The 27,292-nt window shown below is 53.1% G+C and overlaps 1 protein-coding gene across 1 annotated transcript; it reads right to left on the bottom strand.

The window, feature by feature from the left end:
- Positions 1-4,804: 4,804 nt before the first annotated feature.
- SDC4 (syndecan 4) lies at positions 4,805-26,656 on the bottom strand. Its single transcript, XM_047771015.1, has 5 exons — positions 26,543-26,656; positions 13,582-13,720; positions 12,173-12,219; positions 10,748-10,946; positions 4,805-6,870 (listed from the first exon to the last, which is right to left on the bottom strand). The coding sequence occupies exons 1-5, from the start codon at positions 26,612-26,614 to the stop codon at positions 6,719-6,721; spliced, it is 609 nt and encodes a 202-aa protein (XP_047626971.1). The 5' UTR covers positions 26,615-26,656; the 3' UTR covers positions 4,805-6,718.
- Between the last annotated feature and the right edge of the window lie 636 nt (positions 26,657-27,292).

Raw genomic sequence — 27,292 nt, 5'->3', positions numbered from 1 at the left:
ACGCATGCGGTAGGAATCGTACTTCCGATTTTGAATTTTGATCTTTTCCTGGGCTATGCAGTCCAAACCTCTCTTCTGATGCTGGCCAGCGGCAGTGAGCCTCAGCTCCTGGTCAGCCACGCGAGATCGATCACGAGAATCAACAGCTGATTGCACTTACAACCATTCTGGACCCAGACCACCACTGTATTTCTCACTTTCAGTGCAATGTCAGTAAATTACATGAGAGAGTCAACACGTTATGATAAAGGTAGGCTTAGTGTTAGATGATTTTGCCCGACTGTAGGCTAATGTAAGTGCCCACCGTAGGGAAGGCCAAACCATGATGCTCAGTAGGTTCGATTTGTTTTCAACTTATGATCTTTTCAGTGGACGATGGGTTTATCAGGACATATCCCCATTGCAAGTCGAGAAAGATCTGTATATATTCATACACTATACATACATACATGTATGCCTTTCTCCTCACACTCGTAAGGAACGCACAGCTAATAGTGGCTTTTCAGGCAACAGCCAAGCTTTATGTACTAACTAGATGAGTTTGGCAAGTTCAGTGCACTTGACTTCTCTGTGCTTCAGCTTCCTTTTTTGTCAATGGGCAAAATAGAATTTGTGTCATGAGGAATGAAATAATATATGTAAAGCATTTTCAACAGCGTCTGACCCATAGTTAACCACTTTATATGGGCTAGTTGCTGCCACTGTTACTTCAGAAGCACTTTTACAGATGATCTAAATACCGCAAACTTCTTTTTTTTTTTTTTGTCTTTTTGCCTTTTCTAGGGCCACTCCCATAGCATATGGAGGTTCCCAGGCTAGGGGTCTAATCAGAGCTGTAGCTGCCAGCCTACGCCAGAGCCACAGCAACGCAGGATCCAAGCCAAGTCTGCAACCTATACCACACAGCTCATGGCAACACTGGATATTTAACCCACTGAGCTAGGCCAGGAATCGAACCCGAAACCTTGTGGTTCCTAGTCGGATACATTAACCACCGAGCCACAACAGGAACTCCCCGCAAAACTTCATTTTTTTTTATCTTTTTAGGGCCACACCCAAGGCATATGGAAGTTCCCTGGCTAGGGGTCAAATCAAAGCTACAGCTGCCAGCCTACACCACAGCCACAACAACGCCAGATCCAAGCCACATTTTCAACCTACACCACAGCTCATGGCAACGCCAGATCCTTAGCCACTGAGCAAGGCCAGGGATCGAACCTGCATCTTCATGGATCCTAGGTGGGCTCATTAACCACAGAGCCACCGAGGGAACTCCCAACCTTCTTCCCTTTAACAGATAAGGAATTTGATGGACCAGAGGAGGCGTGACCTTCTTGTATTTATTTTCTATGTTACGTAAATAATAACCACAAACATAGCAGGTTAACACAACACCATTTATTGTCCCACAGGTCCATGGGCAAGGAGTCCACACACGGCTTAGCTGGGTCTTCAGCTGAGAGTCTCCCAAGGCTGTCATCAAGGTGTCAGCCAGGGCTGCAATATCTTCGAGGCACAGGATCCTCTTCCAAGCTCATGTGGTTGTTGGCAAACTCCATGACCTTGTAGCTGTAGACATCACAGCAGCTCGCTTCTTTGGGGGCCAACAAGAGCGCATCACTCTCATTAGGAAGCTTCCAGACCCTCTTACATGTATTTTCAACTGATTAGGTCTGGCCCACCCAGGATAATCTCCCTTTTTACTAACTCAAAACCTAACTAATTCGGGACCTTAATTACAGGTACAGCATCCCTTCTCCTTTGTTACCCAGTGTAACCATAGCATGGGAGTGACTTCCATCATATTTACGGGTTCTGCCCACACTGAAGGGAAGAAAATATGCAGACTGTATACACCAGGGGGCAGAAATCTTGGGGGCCAGCTTAAAACTCTGACCATCCTCCTCCCTAAAACCATATAGCAAACTGTGGACAAGGGGGAATCTTTGTGGCCAGTAAGCTTTCCTGCGCCCCCAAGAAGAAATTCCCCCACACAGGGGTCAGTGCTTCTGCTCCCTCAGAAGACTGACAAGATCATGCCCCAAACTGGCCCAATATTGTCCAAACCACTTTACATTCCGTGCCCAACTCTCAGAAATGATATCATATACCAAGTTCCACCCAGACTTTGCTCTTCCGATAAACAGACCCCTGTCCAGAGTTGACCAGCAATGGGGCTACTAGTAACCAGCGTTTAAGATGGTTTCTGATAAGTCTTGCCTCCTGGTACACCCACCCTTCTGGCCTCCCCTCTCACAATGAATAAGGCTGACCCGTGTGACCAATGAGATTTAAGAGAAGTGACAGTGTGACTTCTGAGGTTCAGCCATTAAAGGTATGATTGCTTCCACTTGGCTCTCTTCAATCATTCTCTGGGAAAAGCCAGCCACTATGTCATCAGGACACTCCATCAGCCCTACGGGGGTCCACATGGCAAGGAACTCAGGACTCTTGCCAACAGTCAGCACCATCTCGCCAGGCATGTAAGTGTGCCATCTTGGAAGTGGCTCCTCCCGTCCAGTCGAGCTTTCAGAGGACTACAGCTTGAACAACGCTGGGACTACAGCCTCAGAAGACCCTAGAACCAGCTAACTAATTCCTGACCCAGTTATTTATGTAAATCCCTAAGTCTGGGGAACAAATACTTTACCCAAAAGATGTGCTTATGCTGAGTGTAAAGTGCCAATTCTGGAGCACTTCCTATGGGGCAGGTTCTAACCTACCTCCCCAGAGGAGCCCAGGCTAACAGCTAATAAGCTGAAATCCAAATCCTGAGGTCCCGAACCCCGGTTTTATACATCCAACACAGCTCTAACAAAATTGCTACCACCTTCATTATGTTCTATATCTGCCTCCTCCAGCAGTGCAGCTGCCAGCCACATGTGGCTGTTGAGTACTTGAACTGCAACTAGTACCACTGAGGAAGTGACTGTTTTCGAATTTTTATTAACTCTTTAAAATAGCCACATGTGACTAAGTGGCCACTGTCTGGGACAGCACAGCTCTAACAGATGTGTCTCAAGTTGCAAGGAACAGAAACTGACTCAAGCCTCATGGGTCTCAGGAAGGATGTGAAACCAAACTTCCAAGGGAGTGAAGGGGGCCTGGGTGACATAAACCCTCTGATAGGCAATGTGTTTGTGAGAAACTCCAGAGCCTTGGGTTCAAATCCCAGAGACCGCCTGGGTTCAAATCCTGCCTCTACTCTTGGTAAGCTGAGTCTCTTTGGGTAAGTGATTTCACCTCTTAGCTGCCATTTCTCCAAAATGAGACTAGTAATAGCACCTATTTTGCAGTACTGTGACAATTCAAGGGGGTCCAATATAAAGCAGAGAATGGGTTTCCATCATGAACATTTGCAATGTGAGGGTTTGTTTCTTTCTTCTTCTTTTTTTTTTTTTTTTTTTTTTTTTCCCATCAGCTCTACAGCTGCTGGCCTACACCAGAGCCACAGCAACACTGGATCTGAGCCACGTCTGCAACCTACACCACAGCTCACGGCAACTCTGGATCCTTAACCCACTGAACGAGGCCAGGGATCGAACCCACAACCTCATGGTTCCTAGTCGGATTTGTTAACCACTGAGCCATGACGGGAACTCCCTTTTTTTTTTTCCTTTTTTGTTGCTGCACCCATGGCATATGGAGGTTCCCCAGCTAGGGGTCCAGTCGGAGCTGCAGCTGCCTGCCTACACCACAGCCACAGCAATGTGGGATCCGAGCTGTGTCTGAGAACTACACCACAGCTCATGGCAACACCAGATCCTTCACCCACTGAGGGAGACCAGTGATCGAACTTGTGTCCTCATGGATACTAGTCAGGCTCTTAATCTGCTGAGCCACAACAGGAACTCCGCTTTGTTTCCACTGCCTGTTCTTCGTTGCATCCTTCCCTTGACCCCAACGAAGCACTGGGCCATGAAGTGCCTGCCAAAGGAAGACCACCCAAGCCCCAGGCCCTGGAATGAAGGCTTAACTCTGCACAAACCAGCAAAGGGTGGGTGTCTCCTTGGTTAAAGGGTTCTTACCCACCTCAGGGTAATGAAAACCAAGAGAGGCATCAGTGGTATCTGTACAGAACCCAGCAACTACGATGCCCAGAGGCCAAGCAGGTGATGTGAGTGAAACAGGTGACAGAGGCTGTGGGGAAGGAGAACCTACCTCTAGACGGCAACTCCCAGTGCTCACCATGCAGCCTAAGAATTGGCAAATCTTGATTTTTATTCCCTCATTTAAGAATCTGGATTTTTTTTTTTTTTTTTGCCTTTGCTTTTTAGGTCCACACCCCATGGCATACGGAGGTTCCCAGACTAGGGGTCAAATGGGAGCTACGGCTACCAGCCTACACCACAGCCGCAGCAACGTGGGATCTAAGCTGCATCTTTGACCTACACCTCAGCTCAAGGCAACAATGGACCCTTACTTAACCCACTGAGCGAGGACAGGGACTGAACCTGCATCCTTCTGAACCCTAGTCAGGTTCTTAACCCACTGAGCCACAATGGGAACTCTCAGGAATCTACATTCTTATGGGAAACAGACTCAGTTCCATAGCTGGCAACTAATCCAAGGATTTTTGTTTGATTTTTAAACACGATGCCATCTAAAGAAAACTCTGAGGTAGGCACGACATGGCCCAGGAGCCGCGATGTGCGTGTCTGACTTTCCTCCCTCCCTTCCCAGCTGTCTTATCTTCTGATACCTCCTTCTTGGGTGTCTGGCAGCAATTCTTTCAGACTGCCCTGAGATCAAGGGAAAGGATGATGTCTGACGAACTCTGAAAGGATAGAGGCAGGCCAGGAGGTCTAGAAAGTACCAGGTTTTATTATCTTTTTATCAAAAAATCAGTAACAGACAAGAGTGTGAGGTGCTTGCTCCCAACATGGCTGGAGGGAAGGGACATGGGAGGGGGGGAAGAGGACCCAGCCAGCTGGGACCCGGGGTGGTGGGGGTGAAAGGTGAAGGAAGCGAGGGTGACCCCACCCCCTGACCCCAGCCAATGGGGTCAGGAGAGGCAGCCTGCCCAGGTTAAGCCGCCAGGCCTCTCCTCCCTGGAGGGGAAGGCTCATCAGGCCCCAGAGCCAGGGCCTGATCAGCCCTCCCCCATTCCCCTTTGTCCAGGGAGACAAAGGTCACCCCAGCCAAGATGGGGGCTGTGACTTGTTGAACCAGTTTAGTTCTCTAGCTGCGCTGTCCCACAGATGCCCACGGGGCCCTCCTGGGCGTATCTGGTACAGAAGCAGCCACCAGCCACACACGGCCGCTGAGCCCTTGAAATGTGGTTAGTGTAACTGAGGAAAGAACACTCAACTCCGTGTAATTTTAATTGATTCCACTCACCGCATGTGGCTAGCGGCTGCCCTACTGCAGAGGGCAGCTCTCTCTCCAATGTTCTCTTCCATTTGGAGACAGCGAAGGAAGGAACCCCAGCTGGGCTCAAAGCAAAAGCTAGAGAGAAGGTTCTCCAGCCCGCTCAGAAGGCACCAGGAACGGGACGAAGAGAAGGGGGCCAAAACTCCACTCAGCCACACAAAAATGCACTCACTCCATCACCCACCCAACTTCAAACGGGAGTATCATATCACACTATTTCCTGAAAAAATATATTTATCTATTTGTCTAGAACCAAGGAAGAATAATAATATATTACATGAAAAGAGACACAAATATCCCACCATCCCCTACATTGTATTTTGGGAATCTGCTAGAAAACTATATTTCAGCAAAAGCTTCTTAGAGGAAGTAGCTTCAGAAAGGGCCAAGGACATGAGCAGGGGCGTATCATTAAAAAAAGGGGGGTGGGGATTTAAAGGAAAAGAAACAAGAGGGAAAGAGGCCCTTATCTGAAGGTATAAATAGTAAAAAAAAAAAAAAAAATTAATAAAAATTATACTTCTGACTCTTCTCTCATTTTAAGTAACAAAAACAAAAACCATTAAATACAAACTTAGCAGGTATTGTGGAAAGGTGCAAGGGTGTGGAGACGGCCTGGGCTTCTGAGCACTCGTGCCCAGGGAGAGAGGCTCTGTACAAAGCCATGGACCATTAAAAAAAAAAAAAAAAATACCCCATGAAAAACAGACTTACAGGTATTCCATAAGTCGGTTTCAGGATGAACCTTCAATTCTTCTCCTCACCCTCCCCAAACGAAAAAAAAAAAGTTGATTTCCAAAAGTCACTCGAAAGAGGCTAGAATGGCCCCAGGTGGACCAGAGAGCCCCGTGTGTGGTCGCAGGTGCCCTTTGGCAGACGCCTCTCAAGGTGCAGACAGATGGTTCTGATTCCTTCTCCCAGCTGCTGTCCAGCTGCTGGCAGAGGGACAGGCTGATGGGGGATGGGGGTGGGGTATCTCCAGCAGGATTCATATAGCTTAGAAAGACCTTTAGAAAGGCTACACTGTTCAGTATAGGCTCCAAGCTGGGGCTGGATTCTAAACTGGAAGTTTAAGAAACGATCCAACTCCAAGCGTGCCTTGAGAAAGGCCAAGTGTAACCCCGTTTTTCCACTGGGACAATGGAGGCCCAGCGAATCAAAGACAGGCAAGGCAGGAACAGTAGAAGGTGAGCTCTCTTCGGACACGGAAGCCGGAATCAGAGCCGGGGGTGCTGAGAGGTCAGTACTGGGTTGCCCTCCCCCTCCCCTCAGGTCCACCCTTCACGATCCTTCAGCATCCCCACCCCCCACCCCCAAAGTCCAAGCAGGTGCAGGTGAGGAAGCTTCAGGCGTAGAACTCATTGGTGGGGGCTTTTTTGTAGATGGGTTTCTTGCCCAGGTCGTAGCTGCCCTCGTCCTTCTTCTTCATCCGATACACCAGCAGCAGGACCAGGAAAACAGCAAAGAGGATGCCCACGATGCCGCCCACAATCAGAGCTGCAGAGGAGAGAGGGGAGCGGCCAGGTGAGAGCTGCCCGTCGGGACCTTGGGACGCTGGCCGCTTCTGCCCCGTCGGGTCTCTGACACCGACACATCCTGGAACTAGACACGCTGGCCATCACCTCGGTATGTGCCGGGCATGCTGGGCGGATGCCTTCCTTAAGGGAATTCTCACAACCTCATTAGGGAGAAGGGGGTCCTGGGGGTCCCCGAAGGTCCCTGAAAACCAGAGAACCAGAGTAACAGAGCCACCCTTCCAAGCCACATCTGCTTGAGTCCAAGGCCAGGTTCTTTCCCAGCACTGGGTCAACTCCGCAGCAAGAGCTCAGCCCCGTGCCAGGAACAAGAAAAACGGCAGGCTCTGGAAATCCCCCGTAGACACACTTGCCCCACAGTCGTGAGCCCAGCAAGCTCTCCAGCTGACCTTGTGTGCACGCAGACCTGTGCAGACTTTCACTTCCACCCCGAGTGTGAGTACACGCTCTACACACACACACACCCGTATGCTACTGTACACAGCTACAGCGTGCAAATGCGTCCACACTACTGCCTTCTAGACAATGATATGTATGGTTTATGCCCCCTGTGTACGTAGCTCAGGGCTGTAAGCTGAGTTTCTTTCTTTTTCTTTCTTTCTTTCTTCCTTCTTTCTTTTCTTTTCTTTGTCTTTTTAGGGCCACACCCTTGGCATATGGAGGTTCCCAGGCTAGGGGGCGAATCGGAGCTGCAGCTGCCGGCCTACACCACAGCCACAGCCATGCCAGATCCGAGCCTGTCTGTGACCTACACCACAGCTCACAACAACACCGGATCCTCAACCCACTGAGCGAGGCCAGGGATTAAACCCGAGTCCTCATGGACACTAGTCAGGTTCATTAACCACTGAGCCATAGTGGGAACTCCAAAGCCGAGATTCTTCTTTTCATTGTCTTTTTTTTAAAAAAATTTTATTATAGTTGATTTACAGTGTTCTGTCGATTTCTGCTGTACAGCAAAGTGACCCAGTTATACACATATATACGTTCTTTTTCTCACATTATCCTCCATCATGTTCCATCACAAGTGATTAGATAGAGTTCCCTGTGCTCTACAGCAGGATCTAAAGCTAAGTTCTGTTCCCATCTCTGTCACGGACTGGCTGTGGGATCTAAAATTCCCTCATCTCTCTCATTGCAAAATGGACACAATAGTACCTTTCTTATGTTTGTCTTGGGGGTTAAATAAATTCATCCACTGAGTTTCTCACAGTGCATAGCATATGCTCCGCCTTCATGGTTTATATCTGTGCCCCCGGCCACCCTGAATCATTCGGGCCTGACACTAAGTCCTGGCCGAGGGCACCTGGTGTCAGGCTTGTCACCTTGGGTGAGAGTATATTGCCTGCACGACACCTGGAGGGCTCACTCCTGTCTGTTGAGGGGGCAGGGAGGTCTCCCAGAATCCTTTCTGTGGCAGATTGAGTCCCCTAATTCGGTCTTAGCCTAAGAAGATTAATTTTCTGTCCCTGCACACACTCCAAATCTACACACAGAATGGGGACGGAGTGGCAGAGAAGCCAAGAGAGGTTCCTTCTTGGCTAAGACCATGAAACAGCAGCCACAAAAGTGCCCCCAGGAACAGGACATGGGATATCGGGTATCAACCCCCTTCCCATTTCTATGGCCTTTTCCTCCGATGGCTCCTCTCTGTTCAACCCTTGGTCTGTGCTGGGATTCCTCCCAAGGTCAAGACTCAAGTTCAGTCTCTGAAGGGACCGAGGTCCTAGGTTCAAGTGCCAGGCCCACCACTGTCTGGTTTTATGACTTTGGACAAGTGAAGTTTCAGTTTCTTTATCTCTAAGAGGACAGATAACCATACCTGTGGGTTAAGAGCTGTTGTGAGGACTCAGTGAGGGGTTGGGGACAGGGGGACGCATCCTATGGCACATGGCAGGCACTCGATAAACTTCCAGGTGCTGTTGAAAACCTCCTGGAATAGAGGGTCCCGCCTCAGCCAGCTCAACAATATACCTTTTCACATGAAGAGCTCATGTGATTCTCCACTGGAAGTTTTAAGAGATGACCTGATTCTCTCTTTCTAAGACCCAAAGCAAGCCGTTTGTTTTCTCTGGGCCTCAGTCTCTCCGTGTATAAGAAACAGTTGTTTGGACGAGATCAGGGGTTTTAAATTTTTCTTTAAAAGCAGTAGTTGGTCCCTTAGTTGGTAAAAGTAAAATCCCACATCCACCAACCAAAAGTGAAACTTTGTGGCTGAAAAAAGATGGGGGAAGCTAGACCTTTAAAAACCAAAAGGTCTCTAAGGGGCCCCTTAGTAGCCACAGCATCCCTCGCCCCACCCACACCACACAGAAAGTTTAAAAACACTGACTCAGGTTCTGGGAGGCCAGGGCCAGGGTCCAGCTGAGCCCCAGGTTCACTGGGGGTTATACTCTGAAAGAGGCAGGCAAGATCCTTTACCTGTCCTGGACGGAGGAGGGCCCAGGGCTCTTTCCTTGTACCTCCAGCCTCCTCAGAACTGCTGGCCCAGCTGGTTGCCAGGAGACAGGATGCCCCCTTACTAGGCTGGTTCATCCATACCAGCCCTTGGCCTGTAAAACCTGGTCAGAAAGGGAGTTCCCTCTGATGAAGCCCCCCACCCAGCTTTGGAGACCCTCAAAGCTGCCAGGGAAGAAAAGCAGGAGCCAGTTACCACTATAGCCGAAAGCCATATAATGGCACTTGATAGAGCCATTCCTGAAGTCTCACCCCAGGACAGAGATTTCTATGCAACAGCACATCACAGTCAAGAACCCTGTGGCTCTCACCTGAGGCCAAACATGGACTCTCTCTAGGCCTCAGTTTCTTAGTCTGGCACATGGAATTTGCATCTACTGCTATACTATACAGTACTACTCTGTTCTGTTCTATTCTACTCTGTTCTGTTCTATTCTACTCTGTTCTGTTCTATTCTACTCAGTTCTATTCTATTCTATTCTATTCTATTCTATTCTATTCTATTCTATTCTATTCTATTCTATTCCACACCTCCTACTGCTGTGAAGTATACCAACAAACAAACAGCCCTTTACAGTTTGCTGAGTTTTTTTTTCCCACACCTACAGCATGTGGAAGTTCCCAGGCTAGGGGCCAAATCAGAGCTACAGCTGCCAGCCTACGCCACAGCCACAGCAATGTGGGATCCGAGCTGTGTCTGCAATCTACACCATAGCTCATGGCAACGCCAGATCCCCCACCCACAGAGTGAGGCCCGGGATTGAACCTGCAGCCACATGATTTAGTCGGATTCGTTTTCGCTGCGCCACAACAGGAACTCCCTCCAAGTTATTTTAGATTCTATTTTTCATGAAGTCATTACACCAGCCCAAGGAGGCATCTTATACCCATCGATAGAGGAGGAAACTGAGGCTCACCTCATCAACCGAGGCTGGAGAGCTTCTCGGCCACGGTCACAAGGCTGCCACAAGCCTTGGTCACGCGGGGGAGGGAGGGGAAGCCAGCCCAGTCCAAAGGAGCCTCCGGGCTTCCCAGGGAAGTTTTCGAAGGAAGTTAAACTTTTAATAATTAACTTCCCGGGTGCCAAACCCAGGCTGGGAAAGTGCTTTGTAAATAAGAGAAGGACGGATGGCAAGTGAGGGACTCAACATCTATTTTTCTTTTTAGCCTTTGAAATGCAACTCTTCCTCCCCATCCAGCCAGCTGCGCACTCAACCAGAGTCATGTCTTAGGGAAAGTGTCAGCCTTCAAGGCCCCGGGGCACCCAGTGGCCACAAGGAAGGGACACCAGGGAGCCGAATGGGCTAGAGTCATCCTGCCCAATATCCCCCGCCGCGCCCCTTTCTGCTTCGAGGAGTCTTGGGGAGAGGACAAGACCCTACCTGACAGAACCTCTGTCCTCTCGAAGATGTTGCTGCCCTGGGCTGTGCTGGACATGGACACCTTGTTGGACACATCCTCGTCCCCATCAAAGGGGGACATCCTCTTGGGGATGACCTCATTCTCCTCCAGTTCCTTGGGTTCGGTGGGGACCCGGCCCCCGGGTCCAGTCTTCTCAGGGATGTGGTTGTCTAGAGGCACCTAGATGGGGGGGAAGGACAAGAGACCAACACTCAGTGTGGTTCGGGGAGTGGTCCAGGGCAGGGGACAGGGACATTCAGCCAAGTGGGATATCAGGTTCTTCATCTCGCCAGCCAAACCACGCAGTTCTAGAGCAAAAATCTACAATGACCTCTCGGCAACTGTGGTGTCAAATCCTTACCCTGAACTTTTTCCACAGATCTGTCCGGAACAGGGACTTTTTTTTTTTTTTGGAGGGAAGAGTCTTCCTTTATGTATCCCATGCATTCTGTCTGTCTTTTTTTTTTTTTTTTTTGGTCCTTTTAGGTCCACACCTGTGGCATATGGAGGTTCCCAGGCTACGGGATCCAATCGGAGCTACAACTGCCAGCCTCAGCCACAGCAACTCGGGATCCAAGCCGTGTCTGCAACCTGCATCACAGCTCATGGCAATGCTGGATCCCCAGCCCACTGAGCAAGGCCAGGGATCGAACCCACAACCTCATGGTCCTAGTCGGATTCGTTAACCACTGCGCCACGACAGGAACTCCCTGAATGGGGACTAAGTAATGTGACCAAGGCCTCAGGGAAGCAGTGTCCCCCTTCTCTGCTTCTCCAGAGGTCAGTTTGGCAAAACTGCAGAAATAAAACTTGCTGTTTAGGGCAGCAGTTTTGCTACTGGGACTCTGTCCTAAGGAGCCAAGCAGAGATTTGCAGAAAAGATGCTTGCTACGGTGCTGTCATTTTAGAATATCAAAAAATCATGAACCACTTTTCTATCAATAAAGGAAATTCCATCAGTAAGGGAATTCCCTGGTGGTGGCTCAGCAGGTTAAGGTTCTGGCCTTATCACTGCTGTGGTGTGGGTGCTCTGACCTAGAAACTTCCCCAGGCTGTGGGTGCAATAATGACGACAACAACAAAAAAGGGAAATTGGGTGAACTCTGATTAGGAAAACCTTTTAATTATGTAAGAAAATACTCGTGATTTCTTTCAGCATAACATGCAGTACACAGGACTATATATACAATTTGATATGAATGTTGGGAAATACGTAGAAATGCACAAGAGCCTGGAAACACACTTAAGTGTTCACCCCTTAGTGATTATCCTTGCAGAGATGATGGCCTTGGCTGTGCTTGTCCCCAGAGTCCAAGGCCACAAATAAAAGCCTGCCTGCAGGGTGAGGTCAGACCCTCACTTACTCAGCCCCTCTCCACCAGGAGCAAAATCGTGCAGCTACTCACCAAGGGGTGCGTCACTTCCGGGAGCATATGCTTGTCCTCTGGGCCCTCTGCAAGGTCAGAAAGGTCGTGTGAGTGTGAGGTTGGTTACCCCCGCCCCCCCCCCCCCCAGGCCAATGACCCCTTCAGCCACAGCTGGTGGGAGTTCTAATTCATAACTGGGCCCCCAAAGGCTCAATGCCCAGCAGGTGATCATTCCCGCCCTGGCCTCAGGCATCTCATCTGTAAAATGGGGCTCCCAAGACCTGCCTCCCTGGCTCTTTCATAAGAATGTTGGGTTGGCAGCTGGGCAGATACTCTGTCAGCTCCAAATCCTTGCTCTGTAAAGTTTAGATCCCAGGACCAACAGTATCACTCATGTTAGGAATGCAGACTTTGGGGGCCCGCTAAATCAGAATCTGTATTTTTCTTTTCTTTTTTCTTTTTTTGCTTTTTTAGGGCTGCATGTGTGGTTCCCAGGCTAGGGGTTGAATCGGAGCTACACCACAGCCACAGCAACGCCAAGATCCAAGCTGCGTCTGTGACCTACACCAAAGGTCACGGCAACGCTGGATTCCTTAACCCACTGAGTGAGGCCAGGGATCGAACCTGCGTCCTCATGGATACTAGTCGGATTTGTGACTCCTGAGCCACGACAGGAACTCCCAGAATCTGTATTTTAACAAGATCCCCCAGGGATTCCTTGGAGAAGGCAACCGACTGCTGAGTACATATTGGAAACTGCAATATTCAACTATTTAAGCAGTGCCTGGTAAGTGCCGAGGGCTTTAACTCGGTCTGAGCTCCACAACACAGGCACCGACGTACTGTCGTTTCTATTTCCATTTTACAGATTAGGAAACCAAGGCTCAGAGGTCACAAGGTGGCAGTTTGAACTCAGGACTACGTGACTCCAAAGCTCAAACTTCGAATCGTTACATCACCTCGCGCACGGGAGGGATGTTTTTCCGTCTAGCGCGGCAGCCAGGGCCAGAAGTCAGCGGGAGGACCAGGAAAAGCACCGCCGGGTCCAGCCCCAAGAGGCCCGGGCCTTTCACTGGCTCCTACCCCCTCAGAAGCAAGGGTTTGTGCTTGGTTCCCACCCTGCCCCGAGGCTTCTGGGCTGTTCCTTCCCCTCTTCAAAGGGAAAATAAGACTCTATTACGTCTCCGCACCCCCACCCCCACCCAACCCGGTCCAAAGGTGGACAGGTTCGGGCTGGTACAAAGACAACCCGGAACTCAAAGCAACAAACAACTTGCCCGAGAGGGTCTCAGGGATGGGTTGATCCAGTACCTTTTGTTTCCCCCTTTTTTTAGGGGGAGGGGCGCCATAGGAAAACCCAAGTCTCATGGCAGGGTCACCCTCCTAGGAGGAGAGGTCAGGTCCCCTCCAGCCCCGTGCCCTGGGTCTGCCCATCACACCCTCCTTACCCAGATCTCCAGAGCCAGACCACTCAAAGTCATCAGGTTCCTGCCCCGGCCCCCCAACATCCTCGTCATCCGGTAGGTCTCCGGAGAAGTATCGGCCTTCTAGGAGGTCCTGGGGGTTGATGACCTCGGTCTCTCGGATCTGGGGTGAAAACAGAAGACACATCAGCCAGTAAGCCCCCGAGTGTCCGACAGCAGCCCCTGAACTCTGAAAAGCACTGACGGCTGCCTTCAGGAAGGTGAGCTGGGGTCCTGCAAGGGAATCAGGCCAGAGCTGGGAGACCTGGGTCCTGGCCCCCTCCTGGCCCCCACCTGCTGTGTGACCTTAGACAAATCTCTTTCCCACTCTGGGCTAATAAGAATAACAAAGGTGGGCAGAATCAGAGTATAAATATACCAGGTACCATAAGTACTTGCTATATGCCAGGCTCTGTTCTCAATAACGCTGAAGGCCAGGCTTTAACTCCGATTTACAACCAAGGAAGCTGGGCATTAATGACATGACATCATTTTATTTTGGTGTAGCAGATGGAAGCACTCCACTCCAAGTGGGGCTGCCCGATTTCAGAGCCAGCTTCCCCATCCCCACAGGCTGGCTCCAAGACGTGCCCCTCCAGGGCACCCTGACGCTGTCACAGCTGATTCACTCCCAGCAGGGAGAGGGCCGCTGGCTCTGGTCTTGCCCTGTCCAGGACACCTTTCCCAGCTGAGTCAGACTGGGCTGGGACAGGCAGGGCTGGCTCACCCACAGCCCAGGACAGCCTCGGGTCAGGGCGCCGCCCGGCCCTGGTGACTCAAAAGCACATAAGCACATGCTTGTGTTCGGTCTTCCAAACATCCCCCACAGAGCCATTGTGCGGCAGCATCGCACGTCGCCCCAGCCCTCATGGACCATCCACTCCAGCACCCTTATATGTTCCTCCGCTGCCACCAACTGGGGCCCCAGCTGCTGTCCCCAGATCCTGTTCACAGCAGGATCTTAGGTCCAGGCCACTGAGAAGCTTTCAAAAGGAGAGTATGAAAGATCCGGGGAGGCAAAGAACTTTCCCCAGATCCTCCAAACATCAGCCCCCATCCCTTAGAGTTCAGATGGGTGTGCCAAACAAACCTCTCTCAAGAGAGTGGAAATATTCGGGCTGCCCATGACCCTTCCTCTTGGCTTCTTCTTTTGTGTGTGTGTTTGTGTGTATGTGTCTCTTTAGGGCCACACCTGAGGCATATGGAAGTTCCCAGGCTAGGGGTTGAATCGGAGCTGCAGCCGCTGGCCTGCACCACAGCTCACAGTGACGCCGGATCTTTAACCCATTGAGCAAGGCCAGGGCTCGAACCCACATCCTCATGGATACTAGTCAGGTTCTTAATCTGCTGAGCTACAACGGGAACTCCCCTCTTGGCTTCTGAGCTAAGGCTTCACCTGCCCACAAGACGGTAGCCCTGGGCAGAGTTCATTCTTTCACTAATGAATACAAACATGTAAGTGCCTACTCTCTCCCAGAAGTCAAGTAAGTTCAACACACACCCCTGCCCAAGATGTTATCTCTCCAACTCTTTAATTGCAGGGGGTGGGGGAGGTCGGCTCATAACCAAAGAACAACAGCTGGAGCTGCCGGGGAGGCCCTGTCCTCCCATTTCACAGAATCAGAAGCAATCGGCACCCCAGATGCGGCAGTGACTTGCCCGAGGTCACACAGTGACCTACAGTGCTGAGTGGAAAGAGGCCAGGGCTCCGTGTCTGACTGTCCCCAAGCTGTCCTTCACCCAGCGGAGACTGCCAGTGACACGGGGTGGAGGGTGTGTGTGTGGTGGGGGGAGCCTGAGAAGGAACATCCGTTTCTAAGACAAGGTTACCAGCTGTGGGAGAGGCCCAAGCCCTCCTGGCCTCTCTCCACGGGGGCTTCCGGGGAGCGGTGGGCAGAACCCGACTCTGAGGGGGGTGGGGGGGGGCCCTTCCGCCCTGCCCCAGGCAGCTGGATTCCGGGAAGGAAGGCAGTAGGCCCGCACCAAGAATGCCTGGTACACAGGGGTGGAGGGGGGGAGCCAGAAGGGGTTAAGCCCTGGTTAGGGATGACTTCACGACTCGGGAATCAGGAGCTGGGGAGCTGCTGGCGCTGGAATTCCAGCCCCCGCACAGCCCCGTGCCTGTGGCTTTAGTTTGGCAGCTCCGGAGGAAAGCTCCTCCGGGGGTTGCGCAAGCTGCCCGTACCCAGGGCGGGGTCCCTGGGCTCCTACCCCCACCTCCGGCTGCAAATTCCCCTGGGGCCCAGAATCCAAATTCCCCTGGGGCCCAGAATCGGAAACAGCAGGGCCTCGGCAGCTTACCAAACTAAGCACTTAGTGTGAGTAGGTCCTCCTCTGAGCACTTATTTGCAGAAGTGTTAACGGGGTTGGGGGGGGGTGCGGCGATAAAGGGGTGAGAAGGGGGGGAGGGGTTGGGAATGGATGAGTGGGGTGGTAGGGTGGTATGCTTAGAAAACCAGTCTCTTGCCTAAGATCATCCGGGCAGAAAGTGGCCACCCTGGACCAGAACCCAGGCAGGGGTCACCTGAGCCATTAGCCTGGTACAGACACACACACGAACACACATGTACACACAGTGTCTACCTACCTGGGCTGGGGGGGAGCCCTGTTAAGTGGAGGTCAAAGCCAGCCCAGGTGGTCAAGAAGGTACTTTGGCCACTTGTTTATCTGGCCTGGAGCCCAGACTGGCCGTGGCAATCAGGGCTCAAAGTCCTCAAGACAGGGGCCGGGGTCCCATCCCTGGGCCGTTTCAAGCTGAGACCCTTCCCTACGTCTTCCTCCTCAGGAGTCATGGCCTGTTTACCACTCTGGACTTTCTTCTAGTGGGTGAAAGTGCTAAGGAGTGTTTCAAAACAACCCTTGGGATTAGCCCGCCCACTGGTTGGTAGCTGTTACCTGTCTCACGCTAGGAAATGAAGCCTAACAGAGGCGGTGGGAAGATGATCTTACAGCCCAATCAGCCCCCAAGCTGAGGCTAAAACCCAGACTGATTCCCAGTTCAGGCCTCTTAGTGGTCACTGGGTTGTCCCGAACCCTTCATTTTTCTACCAGGTCTCTGGAGAAGATAAGCGACTTCTCTGAGGCCACACCAGGGGTCAGCCACCTGGCCAGGACTGACCAGAATTCGATCCGGTCTGATACCTAGCCTAGCTCTCAAAGGACGGGGGTCCCTAAAGGCCACATGAGAGGAGCCCAGGTGCCCACCCACAGCCAGTCAAGACACTTGAGAGAAGCTCTACGAGGACATGACGGGGACACAGGAAATGTCATCTCTCCTTCTCCAGCTCCAGAAGTGGCCTCTTTGGCCTCTTGTCTGCCCAGGACCCTGACTGGGGGAAATTCTCAAGTAGGCAGGAGCCCTAAGTCTAGGCCAGCAAGACAGAACCATGCTCCCTGGGATTGCGGGCAAGTGTCTCTTTGTGTGAATCTGTGTGTGTGTGTGTGTGTGTGTGTGTGTGTGGATGGGGGGGTAGCAACAGCCCTCCTTTCCCCACCCTCTTTTCAGATAAGGCCCATTCAGTCTGGGGTGGCTTTGAGGAACCAAGCTACCCAGCAGCCAGGCCCAGTCCTGATCAGAGGGGGACCCCAACCCTGCTCCTGGCTCACTCCATCCCTGCCCCAAAAGCGTGAATTCACACATGTGTGCAGACACAAGGCCTCCTCTCTGGGCCCTCAGGTCTCTTGCACCTTTGCTCTACACCCGCCTCCCCGCCCCCGCTCCCCCTGCCAGAAATCATCCGCTCGATAAGGGAGTGGGGGCCTGGGTCTCCCAGACCCCGGTAGGCACCTGGGGTTTAGAGATGCTGATGCTTCCCCAGACTCCATAGGAAAAAGAAAGAGGTAGATGCCACGGTGCTACAGAGACTAACGCCTCCCAACAGAAGGTGTCGGAGGCCAGAGCCTAACTGTCTCATTTTATTACCCAGCAAACAGATTAAAAGAGACTTTGCCAAGGTCACCCAAGCAGAACTGGACTTAGAATCTCAGTCTCCTGGCGTCTGGGCTGGACTTGTCTTCCCTTCTCCCTTCTAGGGTTCTGGCTGCCCCTAAAGGTCTCAGCCAATCCACGGGCAGCAGCTGTCCCTCCAGATTTATCCTCTCCCCCATCCAGTCCTTAGGCATGAAGCCAGGAATTCACCAACCCGACAGCAAAGTCCGAACAGTGACAGTTTCAGTCACCCAGGAAAAACAAGGCAGCTGGGGTGACCAGCCCGAGTAGCCACTACGTGCCGGCACCAAGCGGAGTTCCTCTCTGTATGAGCTCATTTTCTTGGCACGACAGCCTTGTAAGGTGCTCGGCCCACGTTGCAGGAAAGTGAGCTTCAGTTGAGTCATTCATGTGAATTCACACAGCTAGAAGGCAACAGAGCTGGGATCCAAACCTCGATCTTTCTCAAGACTGTGTCTTAGCTTACGGCCACCCACGCTTCACCTCTCCACCCCAGCACCCCGGCTCACAGCACACACTGCCAGGCCAGGGCTCCAGGGCACCCCTTCCCCTGGCCAGGGAGTAAACAAAGGTAAAAGTGATTATTGCTTAAACGCAAGAACAGAAACTTGGCTAGGGCACCGGGGAGAAGTTCAGGGGCAGAGCTTGCTTGACTGTGAACAGGCAGGGGAGGAAAAAGAGAGAGGAGAACCTTCCATGACCTGGCTCTTCCTCAGGGGCAGGAAGCCACCCCCAGGGGTCAAGGACACACTTGACCCTTCTTTTAGAAGGGTAACTGGGCAAGCCAAATTTGGGGAGAGGCAGGGATGCTGACTACACTGTGCCCTGACTGCTGAACCCAGCAGAGTGGTCCTGGCAGGAGATTCCCAGAAGCGGCCACTGATATGGTCACTGCCCTCCCCATCCCCGTTCTCAAGGGTTAGCCAACCCCTGGAATAAGCCCAACTCGGATGCCACAATCAGGACTCTCCACCTTGGCAGAAAGGAAAGATCCACTCCCAGAGTGATTATCGGTAAAGGCAGCTCCATAAGCCACACCCTAACTATGTGGGCCTTTTTATTCCACATCTTGAAGCTTTAGTTTCCTCGTTTTGTAACCGGGGCTGGTAGTAGAACCTTGCAGGATGATGAGGATTAAGCGAAATGCAGTCAGGTGTGCAGGGACCCAGCGCACGTGGCCTGGTACACAGCAGATGCTCAATGAGTAGTGGCTATTATTAATCCCCAGATGGGATTAGTGGTCAGAGGGTCAGAGACCAGGGAAAAGTTGTAGAAGCAGTTGCATTGCTAGAGAGAAGGTGGCGGTGGGTGGGTGGGTGGGGAGGTGCTTTGCAAGTTGTGATGGGATGGACCCTATACGAAGTATTTCTTTTGCTTCTGAGACCACAGACTTTTCAGCAACCCATCAGGCGCCTTGAGAATGTAGAGGAGAGAAAGGCCCAGAGAGGGACAGCGACCTGTGTAAGGTCACACAGCCTGGAGCACCAGCCTCCAGACAGAGGCAGAGGAAATACCAGTTGTACGTTTCCAACAGGAGCAAATTTCAGAATCTAGATGCCTGAAATTTTACTTGAGGGCCTGTATCCCCAGAGTGTTTCCTGACTAGCTTTAGGGATGAAAAAAAATATTTAGAAACCACACATCAGTGCAGGAGATGGTGTGCTGGTACTAGAAGGGTTAAGTCAGGTCTGGGGATGGGGGTGGGGTAGGGGTTCGAATGTCAGCCCTTCCCACTCCAAGGTCAGGTTACTCTGAACACAATCACTCAGGAGAGAAGCCAGGCCTGGCACTGCCAGCAGCCAGCTTTTCACCAACCCCCTGGGGCAGCCCATTCCCACAGGCAGGGCTCGAGGATCCAGGGGGTGCCAGCTAGGAATAGAGGCGGGAGGGGGATGGATGAGGGGAGCTTCTGGAGCCTCTGGCCATCCCCCTGCCAGAAGCCGATGTAGCATCCTTGTCACTAACACCCCAGGGGATCATGGGAGATTCCCTCTCTGGGCCTCGGTTTCCCCACCTATAAGAGACAGTTCTCCAAGAGACAAGCCTGCCTCTGTCTGGAGGGCCGGTAACCAAGCTGGGCACTGCTCTGATTACCGGTGGAGACAGCCAGGAGGGGGGCTGGCTCCCTCAGGGCCGCAGAGACAGAGGTGCATTGAAGCTGGGCTTGTAATCTAGGCAGTGGATCCGAGGTCCCCTCTGGATCTGAGGGCGGGACGTAAACAAGCCTCCCGTGTTCTCTAGAGCAGAGTCGATAGAGCCTTGTCTCCACCGATTAGATCAGCCCTGGGTGCTGGCTTCCTGCCCCTTCCCAGCCTCCCCCGCCACTCGGGGAAGCCACTGCTCCAGACCGGGTCAGTCTGTCCCACGGACGCTGTCGCCTGGCCGGGCTTCCCCAGGAGCCAGGAGTGTCCCAAGCCCTTGGTCACCCCTGCCCCCATGCCCAGAGGTTGGAGCAGTACAGCCAGTCCCCGCAGGCCTGGCCACGACTGGCCGGGCCCCACAAGTCACAGTTTCCACACATACCAGCCTCTCCCTGCCTCCCCTTTCCATTACCCCAGGTGTCACCTGACTAGCAGCCTCGGCTTCTGTGCCAGAGAAAACTGGGGCAGCCGAACTCAGCCCAAAGGAGGAGGGGAGGGGGCTGAGCAGGAGGGCTTGGCCCTGGGTGGGGGGGGAGTCACAGGGGTGGGGAGTTAGGTGGGGGGTCGGCACAGAAGGCCGAAGATCTGCGAAGATCACAGAGCAATCTTTTGGGGTCTCCTCAAGCTCCATGAGAGGGATAAAGAGTTCTGAACCCCAAGAACCATAAGCAGTGGTTTACATGTTTCGATGTGCACACAAGACACCACCTCCCCAAGCCAACCTCGGGCCAGGCTGAGAGCCCTTGTCTAGCTGCTAATAATAAACTAAACTTAAGCCAGAACTTTACAAGTTTGCCAAACACCGATTACGACCCTGGAGTGACACAGGTGTTTTATAGACGATACTGGGGTTCACACCGGCCAAGTGACTTATTAACTAACTGCCTGTCTCTGGCCCACAGGCAGAGCTGGGACAGGAACTCGGGTTTTTCTGACTGCGAAACATACTCCAGGGGACAAGGCCAGCGGGGACCGTGCCCAAAGGTCACCAGCGAGTTCCTAACAAACCCAGGACCTCAGGTTGCTAGAACTCCTAGGGTTAAGTCAGGCCCCAACTGTTGAGACACCCCTTCTGCACTCCCCCTAGGTACCATGAAGGAGGAAAATGCTTGAAAACTGGCTTTTCGGAACACTGTCTCTTCTGTCCACCACCACACCCTCTCCCCTCCAGAGCCCAGAGCGCTTTTTTTGCAATTCCTCGGGACTGGAAACTCCGGCCCTCGACCACAGAGGCCAAACCCCCAAGGCCAGAGCAGCAGCCCGGTGGTCCGCTCCCCCTGCCCCCCTCCCTCCAGGCTGAGAATTGCTCAGCAGGGGGCACCTACTGATCCCAGCAGGAGGGGTGGAGCTGCCGGGAACTGGTTCTTGTTTAAATAGAAACCCATCCCGATAATTAGCAAACGGCCCACTTCTAAGACAAACAAATAGGAGATTTGGGCTCCATCAGCCCCACCCTGGTCTCCTCCCTTCCCACCTAGCAGCTGCTGGGGGAGGGGAGAGAGCTTTCTAGGGGCCCCGGGGGGTGGGAGCCTCAAAAGCAAAGGACCATCTGGCCTCAAGGCGGCCTGGGCAAAGCTAGGACCTGTCACTTAGGCCTCCCGCCTGCCAGGCAGGCTCCTCAGAGCCTCACGCGCAGCCTTGCCAGCTCCAAGCCTCCCAGATCTTGTTATAGCCCAGAAAGGCTGAGGCTTGGGAGCGGCACAGTGGCCTGTGCAAAGCCATAGGGCAAGGCCAGGGGGGCGGGGTGGTGGGCTTCCCATCTCTGGAGTCAGGTCTGCCTAACTCCAAACCAATGCTCCAATGCTCTCCGGCCAATCCCAGGAAGCAAAGAAGGGGGCCAGAAAAATCAGAATCCTGGGGTCAAGTCAAATCTGGACTGTACCAGCTTTGCCCTGTGACCTCAGACCAACAGCAAAATTTGGCTTTAAATAAATAAATGCGCTACCTATTCTGCCGAGGTCAAAATTTTTTTTCTTCTTTTTTTTTTTGCTTCTTTAGAGCCAAACCTGCGGTAATGGAAGTTCCCAGGCCAGGGGTTGATTTGGAGCTACAACTGCTGGCCTGCGACACAGCCGCAGCAGAGTGGGATCTCAGCCCACATCTTCGACCTACACCACAGCTCACAGCTCACCCAGCAACGACGAAGGATCCTTAACCCACTGAGCAAAGCCAGGGATGGAACCCGCATCCTCAAGAATTCGCTGGCTTCGTAACCTGCTGAGCCACAACGGGAACTCCAGAGGTCAATTTTGAGAACTGGCTGAAAACTGGACTGCCAATTGCACTGCCGGTCAATTCTGATGGACTACCCCCATCAAAGCCCACCCACAGGCAAAAGGCACTGTGAAGGTCTGAGGCCTCGTCCTAGTTATTTCCTGTACATCCTTTCGAGGCCCTGGACACGGACAGGCTGACCATCCTTAATAGGCTCCCACGGGGCAAGGTAGAACTCTGGAGCCCATTCCAACATCCCCACCGCTGAGCCATCCTTTTAGCCAAAAGGCTGAAAGGAACCGGGTGACTCAGGCAGGCCAGCTACAGGTCTCCTCCAGTGCCTCAGAGCCCTGTCCAGCCCCCCAATTTCAGGCCGTCCCCTGGAAATCACGCCCACCAATCCACGAGGCTGAGGACAGCTAGAAGCCAATCCCTCCCTAGAGGGCCCCGGGGCGGGAAGCCCAGCCTGGCTCGCCCAGCCCCTCATTCAGGCTGGCTCAGCACTGCTAGTCCTTGGAAAAGCCCTCCGTTTCCAGGAGCTGGGGATGGCAGCAGCTGAATGTCTCTGCTACCCGCCTCCCTCCCCAGGGTAGCTTCTTGTGTCGGCTCTTTACCAAGGAAGCCAAGAAAACTCCTCCCCCGCCGCCCACCCCAACACATACCCTGAAAGGGCTTTGGTCTAAACTCCTCATTACAGAGTTGGGGACACTGAGACCCAGAGGGCGTGTGGACTCAAGGTCACCATGGGATTCAGAAGAAGGAGCCAAGCTATCTCTACCTTCAAACCCAGCCGATCTCCTCATGGAGAATGTTCTCGGAGGACACGCAAGTCAGACACCTTGCGTTTATCTGACAGCCCTGGATCTGACCTGGGCAAGCCCCTCCATCCTTCGGAGCATCACTTTCCTGCAGAAACGGAGATGGACCTACTGCACGGGATCGATGGGAAGCTTTCCTGTTAGCAATGAGTAACCTGAGTGCACCTTTCAGAATGAAGTGACACGCACCCATCTGTTTGTTCATTCATGCAAACATTTCCTGAGGACGAACCACAGGTCAGGTTTTTCACTAACAACGAATAGGGCCGAGTGCCTGCCCTGGGTGTGTGTGTGTGGACAGCAAGCCTCAGGACTGGATGGGGTACGTTCATGCCCGCATGAACCCTAAGTTTCCTCAAGGGAGAGAATGCCTTAGATGTTCTTGTGGTTTCCACAGGCCTTTCAAAGAGTAGGTACTTAATTATTAATAGACCATTCCGCACTGGAATGGGCTCTCTAGTCAGTTCAAACTCCATTTTACAGATGGGGGCTGTCAACTCAGAGAGGGAGAGGGACTCGGCCTCACAGAGCCCCCAAAGCGCGGGAGCTCTCTGGGCTTCCGAGAATTCCGAAAGAGCTCTCACTGGCCACTCGGGTCCTAGACACCCTGGGCTTCCGCCCCCACCCCTACTGTGCAAACAAGGACAGAATTCTCAAGATCAGAGACATCTCTTAGCTCAAGTACACGGAGTGGGTGGGGGACACTTCCCCAGAACTGACTGGGCCTGGTGCCATGTCTGTGCCCCTGGGCAGCAACACCTCCTGGGGGCGGGGAGGGGGGCGGACGCCCCAAACAAGGCTGCCTTTAATTGGCCAGGGAGGGAGTGGCAGGAAGACAGATCAGGGGAATGCTTCCAGCTGGACAGGAAGAACTGGTTTTAGGACAGCGAGACCTGCCACACAGAAAGAGGCCGGCTCAGCCTGGGTTCCCTTCCCAAAACCTGGGGCACCAAGGGATGGGAGGGGGTGCACCACTCAAGGGGAGGGCAGGCCTTTGGCTTAAACCTAAAATTTGGGAAGGGAGTTCCCCGGTGGCTCAGGGGGGTAAGGATCTGGAGTGGTATATCCTTGGCCCAGGAACTATTGCATGCTGTGGGGATGGTCAATAATAAATAAATATAATTTGGGGAGGGACCCCAATAGCACTATTGGAGAAGCACTACAGGACAGAGATTCCGATGGCCTGGAAGATCTCTGCTCCCCCAAGATGGTACCATCTTACCTCAGTTCCTGCATCTGTAAAGTGGGCATAATATTATATAACTGATTATATTATATAATCAGTTATATAATTATATAATCACTCCCCACTTGCTAGGCTTTTTTAAGAATAAAATATACCAGACCTGGTAAATGGAAAGCACTCAATACATGAGAACTGCTACTAGCAAACCCCTTCTCCCGGGGCCTCAATTTTCCCCACCGGCAAAAGGAAACGGGCCGAGCAGATCATCTTTATAGTCAAATCCAACTATGACTAGGTCTGATTTTTCAGGCCATGACCTGAGGAGGAAAGGAGTGGGGAGGGGGGCAGACGGGGAAGCCCTGTGACCCAGTTAGTGGTGGAAGGTCTTGGAACATTAGCCAGGAAGAGAGCACTGAGGTCGGGATGAGAGACAGGACACCTCTCAGGAAACGGCTGTCCAGGACTCACTTCTCCCCAGCTGATGGGTCACCACATGCCCCCGCCCACGGCATCCTTCTGACTGCCCCCGGGGCACAGCTGCCTGCTCCGCCCCTGAGCCAGGACTGGCATGTGACTGCCCCTGCAGCGACCTCCCCACCTTTGTGGTCTTCCCTCTTTTCCCCACACTGTCCAGGACGCAACATTCCTTCAGATGCCACTGTGATGCCAACACATCCTTTGGGAGCTACTTTATTTTTTCTTTCTCAGCCGTCCTGCAGCATATGGAGCTCTGGGGCCAGGGATCAGAGCTGAGCCACAGTTGTGACCTGCGCCACAGCAACACCGGATCCTTAACCCATTGTGCTGGGCCAGGCACTGAACCTGCTCCGAGTGCTCCAGAGACGCCGCCCATCCCATTGCACCACAGCGGGAACTCCTTCGGGGGCTACTTCAGAGCACTGCCCAGGGAGTGGCAGGTCTGGGTTTGAGTCCTGACTCAGCCACCAAGTTTTTGGCAAGGTTACCCGTATTAGTTTGGGAAAGTCATCACCTGACTCTGGGCCTCGATTTCCTTCTGTCTCAGAATGCCTTGTGGCCGGCCAGCCCCAAACCTCTACAGGTTCTAAAGTCTTGAGTGAACCGAGTGTGGGATGCAACAGCAGCCACTCAAGAGTAGCATCAGCCTACAAGTTCAGATACAAGCAATAGATTTAAAAAGGGACTTGGAACCCTGACTGCCTAAATTTGCTTCTGACTCAGTCCTTTATCTGCTGTGACCTTGGGCAGGTTAGTTAACCTCTCTAGCCTCAGGACCAGTTTAAAACAGTGAGCAGAAGGGCTTAAGCTAGCTGATAGAGCCATTAGAACGACTATTAGAAAGCTATCAGAGGAGATCTCCTATGGAGAAGCGAGTTAACCATCTGCCCTTGTCACTGCAGCAAGAGCCACTAGTGTGGGGCAGGGTCGATCCCCCCCAGAAAAGGCTGTCAGAACATCAGCTCAGTGCCATCACTCAGGGCTACGAGGGGCGGCGGGCACGGGGGTGAGGGGCGCTCAGGGTCTTATTCGTACCCCAGCTGAAGTCAGAAACGATCTCCCCTAAGTAATCCCAGAGAAACAGGAGCCCCACAAAGAACTGACATTAATGATTAAACTCCACTAGACTTGCTCTCTTCAAAATCAAGGTTTAAGGGCACCAAAGAGGCACAAAGCCCAGGCTCTTGGGGGTTGGGGAGGGCAGAAGGCCTCGCTGAGCAATTCCTACATCCCTACTTCCCAGAGGAAACTGCCTCCCTCCTTCCCCACTGGCTGCTGGGATGAATGGATCTGGTGGTGGGCCCAGGGCTTTGTAAACTACAGCAGAGAGCAGTTGGCAGTGAGGAGAGGCTTCTCAGGGCTCATGGAGACCTTCTCTTCCCCCAGCACCCCTTTCACACAACCCAAGGTGGGTGCTTCGGATCTCCCGGGTGCAGATCACCAGAAATAAACGCTCTTCTGGCCAAAAACAGAGGCTCCACTCCTGGCGAAGTGCCAAGCCTAAACCGTCCCTCCCGTTCACTCTTGAAAGACTGGAGTCCCAACTCCGTAGGGATCCTAAAGTAGCACTGGTCACCTCCTGCCCCAGTCCCACATACGCTTTGTGCCGATGGGAAAATCGAGACTCAGAAGGGGCAGGGCCCTGCCCGAAGCCACAGACCAGTGGCAGGGCTGCGGCCAGGACTGAGGTCAGGGCTCAGTCCTCCGTCCCGGTGTGTGAAACAAGGCCCCACAGAACCCGAAACCCCTCCCCCTTCCGAGTTCACGCAACCCCCTTCATCCAGGGCATCACGGGTTCTAGGGGGTGAGGAGGGGGCGCAGGGCTCCGAATCTGCCCCAGGATCACTAGGGAAGGAGAGAGAGGGTGAGGAGAGAAGAGGTGACACCGGCTTAGTCACGTCCGAGCCTGGAGTCCGCGGCGGGGCTGAAATCAGGGGGAGGCGGGAAGCGCAACAGGCTGGGGGCGCACGGCGTGTGGAGGAGCCACCCAGCCCCCTCGCCCCAGAGCCTCCCTGGGACCCGCGAGCCAAGTTTCCAACAAAGTTTCCCTGCCCTCGGCGTCTAGTTGGGGGCGGCGCAGCCCCCAGGCTGCCCCCCCATCTCAGGACCCCAGAACAAAGGAAGCACCGGCCCGCCCCCCCGGGGATCTTCAAGCACCCACCGACTCGGCAGCGGCGGCGTCAAGGGCGCCCACGAGGAGCAGCAGCAGCGCGAGCAGGCGAGGGGAGGCCATGGCTCTGCGGTCCGGAGAGGGCGCTCAGGCGGGTGGCCAGGGCTGGCGCGCCGGCCTTCTTATAGGCGGTGAGTGGCCCCGCCCAGGCCCCGCCCCGCCCCGCCCCCGCTGCCTGCACCCCGCCCGGAATTCCCCCGCGAAAGCGGGGCCTCCTGGGCGCTGCGCCTGCCAGCCCCGCTGGAAACCCAAGGGACCCGTCTCGGGCGCGCGGGCCGCTCGGTCCCCCAAATCCCTGGCCTCCGGGAGCCCCGATCCCTTGCTAGGCAGGTCAGTTAGGCGAGATCAGTTGGGGAAGCTGAGGTCCACAGACTGGAAGGACTTGCCCGGGGTCTTGACTTTAGATCTGCGCCCTTGCGACCGGTACACTCGCCTCTGAGGGACATGAAACTTTCCAAATGGGCAGTGAACACGGGTTATTTTATGCCAGGGGTCAACAGTCATTAGTGTAAAGAGCTAAACCTTTTAGGCTTTGCGGGCCAGTATGTCACAATTACTCAAACTCTGGCGTTGTAGCTCAAAGGAAGCCTTAAATATTTAAAACGAGAGTCGCTGTGTCCTAACAGAACACTAGTATGGACCCTGACATTTGAATATCATATAATGTCACGTTTCATGAATAACAGTCTTCTTTAGATTTTTTTTCCTCCCAAGGATTTAAAAATGTAAAACATAAAACTG

This window comes from Phacochoerus africanus, chromosome 3 (genome assembly GCF_016906955.1).
Source record: "Phacochoerus africanus isolate WHEZ1 chromosome 3, ROS_Pafr_v1, whole genome shotgun sequence".
In the NCBI taxonomy this organism is placed as follows: Eukaryota; Metazoa; Chordata; class Mammalia; order Artiodactyla; family Suidae; genus Phacochoerus; species Phacochoerus africanus.
The sequence above is the reverse complement of the archived record's forward strand: the minus strand, read 5'-3'. Positions and strand labels throughout refer to the sequence as shown.